General features: G+C 36.8%; 1 protein-coding gene across 1 annotated transcript in view; it reads left to right on the forward strand.

The window, feature by feature from the left end:
- Positions 1-12686, forward strand: part of UPRT (uracil phosphoribosyltransferase homolog) — a 38768-nt gene that overhangs the window by 15493 nt on the left and 10589 nt on the right. Inside the window, exon 2 of the mRNA XM_004480887.4 lies at positions 3819-3861. Within this exon, the coding sequence (XP_004480944.1) occupies positions 3819-3861 (43 nt within the window). The remainder of the gene's footprint in view (positions 1-3818; positions 3862-12686) is intronic.

Below are 12686 nucleotides of genomic sequence, written 5' to 3' on the forward strand. Positions count from 1 at the left end.
CAAAGAACTGAAAGCAAGAATCCAAGCATATATTTGCACACTGATGTACATAGTGGCATTATTCACAGTTGCCAAAAGATGGAAGTAACCCAAGTTTCCATCAACCAGTGACTGTATAAATGTGGTATATGCATACAATGGAATATTATTTAGCTATAAAAATGAATGAAGTAGTGATACATGCGACAATATGTATGAACCTTGAAAACATCATGTTGGGTGAAATAAGCCAGGCACAACAGGACAAACATGTATTAAGTCACTTTTTAAAAATAATTAGAATAAGCAAACTCACATAGTTAGAATCTAGAATATAGGTTACCAGAGGATAGGGTGAGGTGGAGAATGGGAAGTTAAAGCTTAAAATGTCCATCATTTCAATAGGAATATTTTGTTAATGGATAGTGGTGATGGTAGCATAACATTGTGAATGCAATTAAGAGCACTGAAATATATAACTGAATATAAGTAAAAGGGGAAATTTTAGATTATATATATATGGTAACAAAACATATTTTAAAAATCCACGGAACTACACTACACAAAAAGTGAGCCCATGGACTTTAATTAATAGTACAATTATAAAAATGGGCTATCATTAGTTGTAACAAATGATCCACATCAATGCAGGGTTTTGTGGGTGGAGTGTCATCGGAATCCCGTATTTCCTGCGTGATTGTTCTGTAAACCCACAACTTCTATAATAAAGAAAAAAGATATGAGAAGGTATATGGGGTCTCTACTTTCTGCATGATTTTTCTGTAAACCTTTGACTTTTCTAATAAAAATTATTTAAGTAAAAAAAAAGTCTGAGAATTGGACTTGAATAGACATTTCCCCAAAGAAGATACAGAGATGACTAATGGGACTATAAAAAGAATGCTCAACATCATTGGTCATCAAGGAGATATAAATCAAGAACAACAGTGAGATGCCGCTTCACACCTACTAGGATGGCTATTAGTAAAGAAACAGACAATAACATGTGTTATTGCAGATGCAGAGAAATCAGTGCACCCACTAGTGAAATCAGTGTGGTGGTTCCTTAGAAGGTTGAAGATGGAATTAACATGTGACCTGACAGATCCTTTATTGGGATATATCCTAAAGAACTGAAAGCAGGGATTTGAACAGCTATTTTGCACACCTATGTTCATAGTGTTATTATACATAGTTGCTATAAGATGGAAGCAACCCATGTATCCACCAATGGATGAATGTAGAATGTATAAACAAAATGTTGTATATATTTACAATGGAATAGTATTTAGCAGTAAATAGAAATGAAATTCTGATGCATGCTATGACATCATTGAAACTTGAGGATGTCGTATTGAGTGAAATGAGCCCAACACAAAAGGTGAAATAATGTTTGATCTTACTTATATGAAATAATTAAAATATTCAGATTCATATAGTCAGAAATTGGAATACATGTTACCAGGGCAAGGGTTGGCAGAGGGAAATGGAAAGTTAATGCTTAGTTGATACCAAGTTTTTGTTTGGAGTTATGGAAAAGTCATGGTAATGGACAGTGGTAATGGTAGCACAACATTTCGAGTGTAATTAACAACACTGAATTATATATTTGAAAGTGGTTAAAATGGGAAACTTTGTTTTATATATATATATATATATATATAAAACCAGAATAGAAAAAATTTTAAGCATAGACCTGTAGAACACAAAGAGTGAACCCTAATGTAAACTATGACCTATAGTTAATGGTGTAATTATAATAATACTGGTTAAGTAATAAACTTATTATTACATTAACTACTGTAATATGTTAGTAGGGAAAATTATGTGTTTGAGGGTGGTGTTTATGGGAACTCTACTTTCCATATGATTTTTCTGTAAATCTATAACTTAATTTTTTTAATGGCAAACATTATTTGAAAATAAAATAAAAGCATCAGCCCTGATCTCAGACACAGAAACAAAAACAGCTATTTAAGATATGTTCCCAAAATATATTACTGGATATTTCTTTAAGACAAATCTGGACATTTTTTCCCCCTGTATAAAAACTGTTTTCCATTTGCTTAGACAAGTTTGTGTAGGTCTAGAAAACAGAGCAGTAGGATTCAATAGTTTTTGTAGTTCACTGTCTTTTAATTCCTTGAAAAGCACGTAGTGAAGATTATAGAAATGGAAAGTACTGGTGGAATAGTGTAGTCTCTTTTTGAAACACAATACATTGGCTACAGGTAATTTTAAATGGGCTCTCCCTGTAGAATTGTGTGTTGATAGCTTTCTGAATCACAGAATACAGGTCTATATTTGTGTTATTGCTCAATTATGGTCCATATTTTAGAGTTTATATCTGTAATGCAGTAGAAATGTGGTTATTCTAAGAAATCTGTTGCCATTTGTGTCAGATATTTCATTGCTTTTCTTTGTTAAATTGAATGCAGCTTGGGAAAAAAAGTGATTAATGTGTATACTAAGATAATGAGTGCTTGCATATGCCATTTTGATGCAGTGTTGTGGAATGTTTTAGGATTGCTGTGGCTAGGAAGATGGAGATTTTAATACGCAAGCTGTAAATCAATACTGTGAGTCAGATTATTTAATTTATATGGGATAAGGAAGAAGAACAATACTACATTTTTACCTACAGAAGAAGCATTAGCCTTTTAACATTCCCTTTTTGACTGGTTAACAGCCTGTGGGTATTATTATTATTTTTTTTAAAGATTTATTTTTTATTTATTTCACTCCCCTTCCCCCCCCCCCCAGTTGTCTGCTCTCTGTGTCCATTCGCTTTGTGTTCTGTGACCGCTTCTATCCTTATCAGCAGCACCAGGAATCTGTGTTTCTTTTTGTTGCGTCATCTTGCTGTGTCAGCTCTCCATGTGTGCAGTGCCATTCTTGGGCAGGCTGCACTTTCTTTCGCGCTGGGCGGCTCTCCTTACGGGGTGCACTCCTTGCGCGTGGGACACCCCTACGCGGAGGACACCCCTGCGTGGCAGGGCATTCCTTGTTCGCATCAGCACTGTGCATGGGCCAGCTCCACACAGGTCAAGGAGGCCCGCGGTTTGAACTGGGGGCCTCCCATGTAGTAGGTGGACGCCCTATCCATTGGGCCAAGTCTGCTTCCCTGTGGGTATTATTATTATACTGGATTATTATTACTTTGGTACCTCAGGATATAAAGGTATTGACCAGAAGGAAATGTACAGGAAAATGACAGATAGATTTAGGGAATTAAGTACTTGAATGGAAAACAGGCAAAAGAAACAAATTATCAATATTTTGAGAAAGAGGTATTGGAAATTAGATTACCCGTTCTTGAAAGTAATGGCAAAAGTGGACAATTTATTTGCTCATTTGTACCCATTCCCATTCCAAAGAAGCTTAAGGACAAAGTGAATGGGTTACTTATCTTGGTAATATGGATTTTAAATCAAGGTGAATGGATGAGGAGGATGGGGAGAATCTGATTTTCTTACTGGTAAGTGACCTCTTAACTTGAATTGTGGACTTGCTGCCATCTTCCAAGGAGAGTTTTTATTTCATCTCTTGGTTGAATAATATATACTTAAGTAGGTCAGTGAGAGACTACATGATCTTTTCAAATCCTACCTATTAAGTGTTGATATCTACTAAACATTTTCCAATAATATTTGCAGTGATGCCATGTAGATTCTTATGTCCTAATGAAAAATACCTTGTCTTAGTAATAGTCTGTATATATAAGCTTTTAGTATGTGATAGATCTTAATATCACTGTTAACTATATGTATTAAGTAATATATTACCTTAAACTTCTAATTTAGACTAAAACTTGAACTGCTTTTTTTTTTTTTTTTTAGGTCAGCCAGTAGAGGGGACTTCATGTTTTCTGCAGATCGTTTGGTAAGTTGAGTCTTTCCATTTTCATTTCATTGTTGTACCTAGTGACGTAGTAAGTCAAGGAGCTTTTGTTTTATTTTGTTTTAGAGCATTCTAAGGGTGAGAAAGATTATATCAAGAAACCATCATCTTGGCTAGGTTTCTGAAATGTTGCTTACACTGTTACAATGAAACTCTGCCTCAATCCTTTTCTCTTCAAAGCATTGCTCATGAACTCATTCCCTGCAGTCCTGAGGTAACACTACCTCTCAATTAGACACTGGTAACCTGTTCTCAGCAACTGTTTTTTTTTGTCTTTATTTATTTTTTTAATATTACATTCAAGAAATATGAGGTCCCCATATATCCCCCACCCCCCCTCACCCCACTCCTCGCCCCCATAGCAGCAATTTCCTCCATTGTCATAACACATTCATTGCATTTGGTGAATACATCTCTGAGCACCGCTGCACCTCATGGTCAATGGTCCAGATCATAGCCCACACTCTCCTATGTTCCATCCAGTGGGCCATGGGAGGACATACAATGTTCAGTAATTGTCCCTGCAGCACCACCCAGGACAACTCCAAGTCCCGAAAATGCCTCCACTCTCATCTCTTCCTCCCATTCCCATACCCAGCAGCAACCATGGCCACTTTCCCCACACCAATGCCACATTTTCTTCGATTACTAATCACAATAGTTCATGAATAGAATATCAGTAAGTCCACTCTAATCCATATTCTATTCCTCCATCCTGTGGACCTTGGGTTGGTTGTGTCCACTCCACATCTATATCAAGAAGGGGCTTAAGATTCCACATGGATGCTGGGTGCAGTCCTCCTGCTTTCAGTTATAGGCACTCTTGGCTCCATGGTGTGGTGGTTGACCTTCTTCAACTCCATGTTAGCTGAGCGGGATATGTCCAATAAACCAGAGTGTAGGAGCTGAAGTCTGTTGAGGCTCAGGGCCTGGCTATCATATGGTCAGTCCAGAGATTCAGATTCCCTGGGTATACATTAAACCCCAGCTCCAACTACAGTTCTGGTAAAATTAACAGGAGAGGCTTGTGAAAAAAGATCACATCTGAGTCCAGCTCCATCACACAGAAACACAAACTCCAAAGAAGGGCCAACTGACATGGCACTGAACTCCATCTGCCATGACCATAGAACCTGTGGGTCTCTGTAGCCCTTAGAAGAACCAATACCTGGGGTTGTATCTACTTTATCTGTCTCTGGGACTCTGCTGAGGTGTGCATAAGGGCAACCCCTCTGATAACCTCCTGGCTCTTTTTGAAGACTCATAGCCATATAATCTCATTTGTCCTATCCATTTCCCCCTTGATTCAGGTCAAAAAACATTTTTAACTCCTGGTATTATATGTAGACTGAGATATTCTGCTGGCCCGAGTTGACCCTTTTATTCAAGGACATTTTCTAGTTACATTATCAGCTGGTACTTGGTAGTAATCCCTTGGCACCAGGGAGGCCCATCCCCAGGAGTCATGTCCCACGCTGGGGGGAAGGCAACTCATTTACATGCTGAGTTTGGCTTCGAGACTGGCCACATTTGAGCAACATGGAGGCTCTCAGGAGGCAACTCTTAGGCACCCTGCAATTCTAGACCTTGTTCTTATTTCAGAAGCACAGGCTCACAAGCATAGTCATTTGTATCAAGGGCTCATTGTTGGACCTTCCTTCTTTTTTGGTCTTTGCCGTTGCACTTGGGGGATTGTTGCTTTTCCTTTAGGGACTGTGATAGAGCTCCCCTGGCTAGGAACTCAGCACTCCCTCAGTTGTTGTTTTTAATTGTATCCACTATGAAAATATCCAAATATTTTTATGTACACTGGATATATGCCCTCTAGAATTCCCTGCCAACCATGTGTCCCCTGTCAATAACATCCCACACCAGTATTCCTCCCCTGCCATTTTTGAACCTGTGATCCAAAACTTCCTGAAAAGTGGAGCCCAAAATATTGCCAGGTTCCCTTAATAGTAAAGTGGAGTATAGCAATAAGTTTAAAGGTTAGCTATAGAATACATATTAATTTGGGAAAATTACAGTAAAAATAAATTGGGGTATCAAAAAAATAAAAAATGCAAAAGCTTTGTTTTTGATGTATTGGCTTCCATCACTGCAATAAGTGTTGCCCTGTATGCAAATTGGTAGGGCAACTACTTCCATCTTTTCCTCAGTATCTGCATCCTATCTTTTTCTTTTCTTTTTTCTAATTCTTAAGCTTACCTTCATAAGAGTTTTAGATCACAGTAATTCATATATACAATATCCAGTAGTCCCACCTATCCAACATAAAATCTTTTCCCTTCCACAGCAATAATCTTTTTTACATATTCATACTATATTTACTGAAACTGATGTACAGATATTGAGACAATAGCTTTCAAACAAGGAAACATTTGTATTTACATTGTGGTTTATATTTTAGAATATACAATTTTCTAAATTTTTAGTTATCTTATGTTTTACGTTATGATTTACATTTTATCAGCCCCTATATATTTTTGGTGTAATTTTACATGTCTTATATCCATCCTTGCATACTCTTGTGAAACACTTCTATTGCCCACACAGTTACATTGTTTCCATCTATTCAATACCTCTTTCCCCCTCCCCTTAGGGCCCACAGTGACAGTCAATCTTCATTGCTTGAAGGGCCATGTTCAGAGATACTTGCAACCGTGTTGAGGGCTTGACATGCTCAACTGCCCTAATGCCCTGGGAGCCACCATTTCTCTTGAGAGATACAATTCCCCCTGTATGAGGGCATCAGTCCTCCCCAGGATGTGGGTATACCTTCACTCTCATTATATGGGTCTCTATCCAATGATATAACCCACTCTGGCAAAATGAGCACTCTCATATTCCCAAGGAAGCTGTCCTGCGTCAGATTATCCCCTTTAAGTATCTTAAACAGGTAACTTTCCTTATTATATTTATGAAAAGGTTTTCTCAGCATTATACTCTCAACCAAATACCTGACAATCTCCCATATTCGTATGTTGCCCCACCCTCCCCCCAATTTCTTGGTCAATATTACCCATCCTCCCATCCCTAGCCCCCCTCAAGCCCACAAAGCCCCACCCAAAGGTAACCCTATGCCCCCATTTTATCCCTTCCTTGTACAAATACTTACCTTCAGTTTATCATAGATTTCACCCATGTAGGTGTCAGCTTACATCCTTCCTCCACCCCCTGATTTCCTGTAAGCTTATCATTCAGTCTCTAGCTCTCTGAGGCAGCTTTGTTTACTTATTTCATATCATTGAGGTCATGTAGTATTTGTCCTTCAATGCCTGGGTTACTTCACTCAACATAATGTTCTCAAGATTCATCCATGTTATCACGTGTGTTCATAGTGTATTTGTTCTTAAAGCTGAGTAGTATTCCATTGTATGTATATACCACGTTTTATTTATCCATTCATCTGTTGATGGGCATTTGGGTTGATTCCAACTTTTGGCAATAGTGAACAATGCTGTTATGAACATTGGTGTTCATATCTTGATTTGTTCCCTTGTTTTCAGTTCTACCGGGTTAATACCCAGCAGTGGAATTGCTGGTCATATGGCAAATCTATGGTTAGTTTTTTGAGAAACCGCCAAACTGTCCTCCAGAATGGTTGGATCCTTCTGCATTCCCACCAGCAGTGGATGAGTGTTCCCATTCTTCCACATCCTCTCCAGCATTTGTAGTCTTCTGTTTTTTTCATAGCTGCCAATCTTATGGGAGTAAGATTCTATCTCATTGTAGTTTTGATTCGTATTTCCCTGATACTCAGCAACTCTTAAATGCCTCATATTAGATCACTGATGTATGCATTAAAAGAAAAGCAAATATGTAAAGAGACCTAGTAGTTTCCCTTGTACTCTGCTAATGCACAAAGACTGGATCCTTTCCTGTGATTCACATGGAAGTGTGGGTGTGCTTATTTTGTCTTCTTTTTTCTCTACTGTTCTGACATATGAAATACTAAGATGGACTGCCTATTTTTTCCTCATGGACTACCTATTAAGGATTGACCAAGCATAATTCTGTTTAGCCATTGTAATCTAGAGGATCTCAAGCCAAATTTGTTTGTCTCCAGGGTAAGCACTTTGTTTCCTTCTTTATTTTTCAAACAAGTCAATTTTTTGATACATGTTAATAAAACATACAATTCATCCAAAGTGTACAATCAATATTTGGTAAAATTGCATAATTATGCTTTCATCACTTCAATAATTTTTAATACATTTTCATTATTTCAATAATAATAATCAACAAAAAACAGACAAACAAATAAGATTCCTCATCTCTCAATTTCTCTCTTTCCCCTGCTGTACATATCTGCTATTTCTGGCTATTCTTATAAAATTATTTATTTGTTTGTTAAGCCATTTTATTGAGATATATTCACATACCATATGATCTATCCAAAGTGTAATCAGTGGCTTTTAGTATAATTACAATGTTATACATTCATCATTTCAAAACTTTTAGAACAATTTCACTACTCCAAAAAGAAAGACGTCACACCACTTAGAATTCCTTCCTCAGCACTCCATAACCACTAATCTCATTTCATCTTCATGAATTGATTTATGTTTACATTTTATATAAATGGAATCATACAATATGTAGTACTTTATGTCTGCTCTCCTTTACTTAGTATAATGGGTTTTTTTTGGTCTGATATTAACATTTTGTAGTATTAACCTACATTTGCTCAGCTTCAAAGAAAATGGTCTTATATATGCAATTATATCCATATTCATATTTCACATAATATATTTATATTTCACATAATATATTTAGTTCATGATAGTGCAATCATATAGTATTTGTCCTTTTGTTTTTGGCTTGCTTCACTCAACATAATGCCCTCCAGATTTATCCATGTCATATATTTCACAACTTCATTTCTTCTTACTGCTGCATAATAGCGCCATCATTTGTATACTCCATAATTTGTTTATCCATTCATCAATTGATGGACACCTGGGTTGTTTCCAACTTTTGTCTATGTTGAATAATGCTGCTAAGAACATTGGTGTGCAGATGTTCATATCACTGCTCTCAGTTCTAGCAATGGTATTGCTGGTTCCCATGGTAAGTCTATATTCACCTTCCTTAAGAACTGCTAAACAGTTCTCCACAGCAACTGTACCATTCTACATTCCCACCAACAGTGAATAAGTGTTACTATCTCTTCAAATTCTCTCCAATATTTACCGTTTTCTTACTTTTTAATAGCAGCTAGTCTAATAGGTGTGAAATGATACTTCATTGTAGTTTTGATTTGCATATCCCTATTCGCTAATGATGTTGAACATTTTTGTCATGTGTTTTTCCACCATTTGTATTTCTTCCTTGGGTAATTGTCTTTTTAAGCTTTTGCCCATTTTTTAATCGGATAGTTTGTCTTCCTACTGTTATATCATCTCCTTACATATCATGGATATTAAACCCTTATCAGATATGTGATTGCCAAATATTTTCTCCCATTGAGTTGGCTGCCTTTTCACCCTTTTGACAAAGTCCTTTGAGGTGCAAAAGTGTTGAATTTTGAGAAAGTCCCATTTATCTATTTTCTTTTGTTGCTCATGCTTTAGGTGCAAAGTTTAAGAAACTACTGCCTACCACAAGATCTTGAAGGTATTTTCCTACATTTTTTCTAGGAGTTTTATGATGATTGTCTTTTATTTAGGTCCTTGAACGATTTTGAATTAATTTTTGTATAAGGTGTGAGATAAGGGTCTTCTTTTTTTCCTTTGTATAGGGCAATCCAGTTCTCCCAGTACCATTTGTTGAATAAACTGTTCTGGCTCAGCTGGGTGGGCTTAACAGCCTTGTCAAAAATTACTTGACTGTAGAAGTGAGGATCAATTTCTGACTTCTTGATTTGATTCCATTGGTCAATCTCTGTGTCCTTATGGCAGCATCATGCTGTTCTTACCACTGTAGCTAAGTAATAGGCTTTAAAGTCAGGAAGTGAGAGTTGGCCAACCTCGTTCTCCTTTTTAAAGATATTTTTGACTATTCGGGACCCCTTACCCTTCCAAATAAATTTGATTATTGGCTTTTCCATTTCTACAAAAAGGCTGTTGGGGTTTGTATTGGGAATGCTTTGAATCTGTAAATCATTTTGGGTAGAATTGACATCTTAATGATATTTATTCTTCCAATCCATGAACACAGAATGCCCTTCCATTTATTTAAATCTTCTTTGGTTTCTTTTAGCAACGTTTTTGTAGTTTTATGAATACAGGTCCTTTATATCCTTGCTTAAGTTTATTCCTAAATATTTGATTGTTTTCATCACCATTATAAATGGAATTGTTTCCTGATTTCCTCCTCAGTTTGCACATCAGTAGTGTATAGAAACACTGTTGATTTGTACATATTAATCTTGTATCCTGTCACTTTGCCGAACTCATCTGTTAATTCTAGTAGCTTTGTTATGGATTTTTCAGGATTTTCTAGATATAGGATCATGTCATCAGCAAATAGTGTAGGTTTTACTTTTTCTTTCCCTATTTGAGTGCCTTTTATTTCTTTGTATAGCCTAATTGCTCTAAATTGAACTTGTAGCACAATATTGAATAATAGTGGTGACAGTGAGCATCCTTGTCTTATTCCTAATCTCAGCAGGAAAGCTTTCAGTCTTTCCACATTGAGTACAATGGTAGCTGTAGGTTTTTCATATATGCACTTTACCATATTGAAAAAGCTTCCTTCTATTCCTATCTTTTGGAGTATTTTTGTCAACAAAGGGTGTTTTATTTTGTCAAATGCCTTTCTGCATCAATAGAGAGGATCCTGTGATTTTTCTTCTTTAATTTATCAATGTGGTTTATTACAATAATTGATTTTCTTGTGTTGATCACCCTTGCATACCTGGGATAAAACCCACTTGATCATGGTATATAATTCTATTACTGTGTTTTGGATTCTGTTTGCCAAGTATTTTGTTGAGAATTTTTCCATCTATATTTATTAGAGTTATTGGTCTGTAATTTTCTTTTTTTGTAATATCTTTCTCTGGTTTTGGTATTAGGGTGATATTGACTTATAGAATGAATTTGGGAGAATTCTTTCTTGTTCAGGTTTTTGGAAGAACTTGAAGATTGGTCATCTTTGCATGAGTGGTAGAATTCACCTGTGAAGCCATCTCATCCCAGGCTTTTCATCTTTGGGAGGTTTTTGTTGACTGTTTCAATCTCTTCACTTCTTATTGATTTGTTGAGGTCTTCTATTTCTCTAGGGTCAGTGTAGTTGGTTCGTATGTTAATAGGAATTTGTCCATCTCATCAACATTTTCTAGTGTTCTGGCATAGAGTTGTTCATAGTATCGTCTTATGATCTCTCTTATTTCTGGGTTAGTGGTAATGTCCAGCCTCTCATTTCTGATTTTATTTATTTGCATTTTCTCTCTTCTTTTCTTTGAGTGTCTAGCTAAAGGTTTATTGATTTTTTTGATCTTCTGAAACAATTTTTGGTTTTGTTGATTCTCTCTTTGTTGTTGTTGTTCTCTATTTTATTTATTTCAACTTTATCTTTAATTTCATTTATTTGGCTTGGTTTGGGATTAGTTTGCTGTTTTTTCTAGTTCCTCCAGGTGTGCAGTTAGGTCTTCAATTTTAGCTCTTTGATCTTTTTTAATGTAAGCATTGAGGGCTATAAATTTCTCTCAACACTGCATTTGCAGTATCCCATCGATTTTTATATGTTGTGTTCTTATTTTCATTCATCTCAAGATATTTCCTGAATTGCCTTGTAGTTTCTTCTTTGACCCACTGAATATTTAAGAGTGTGTTGTTTAATCTCCATACATTTCTGAATTTCCCCTTTTCCATCCATTATTGATTTCTAGCTTCATTCCATTATAATCAGTGAAAGTGTTTCGTACAATCTCAACCTTTTCAAATTCATTGCAACTTGTTCCTTGACCCAAAATACGATCTATCTTGGAGAAAGTTCCATGATCACTTGAAAATAATAAAAATCCTGGTATTTTGGGGTGCAGTGTTCTATAGATGTCTGTTTGCCTAGTTCATTTAGTATATTATTCAACCTCTCTGTTTCTTTATTGATCCTCTGTCCAGATGTTCTTCCCGGAAGTGAGAGTGGTGTATTGAATTCTTCAACTACTATTTTTTTAAAAGATTTATTTATTTATTTCTCTCCCTCCCCCCCCCCCCACCCCGGTTGTCTGTTTTCTGTCTATTTGCTGCATCTTCTTTTGTCCTCTTCTGTTGTTGTCAGCAGCACGGGAATCCGTGTTTCTTTTTGTTGCATCATTTTGCCGTGTCATCTCTCCTTGTGTGCAGCGCCATTCCTGGGCAGGATGCACTTTCTTTTGCCCCGGCGGCTCTCCTTACAGAGTGCACTCCTTGTGCGTCAGACTCCCCTACGCGGGGACACCCCTGCGTGGCAGGGCACTCCTTGTGCGCATCAGCACTGTGCGTGGGCCAGCTGCACGCGGGTCAAGGAGCCCGGAGTTTGAACTGCGGACCTCCCATGTGGTAGACGGATGCCCTAACCACTGGGCCAAGTCCGCCGCCTTCAACTACTATTTTTGAGACATCTGTTTCTCTCTTCAGCTTTGTCAGTTTGTGCCTCATGTTTCTTGAGGCAATGTGGTTAGGTGCATAAATACTTAGTATAGTTATATCTTCTTGCTGAATTGCCCCTTTTACTAATATATAATGACTTTCTTCATCCCTCACAACAGTTTCATTTAAAATTATTTTGTCCAATATTACTATTGCTACTCCAGCTCTTTTTGGTTACTATTTGCTTGAAATATCTTTTTCCATCCTTTCACTTTTAACCTGGTTTTG

The sequence above is a fragment of the Dasypus novemcinctus genome, chromosome X, assembly GCF_030445035.2.
Source record: "Dasypus novemcinctus isolate mDasNov1 chromosome X, mDasNov1.1.hap2, whole genome shotgun sequence".
NCBI lineage: Eukaryota > Metazoa > Chordata > Mammalia > Cingulata > Dasypodidae > Dasypus > Dasypus novemcinctus.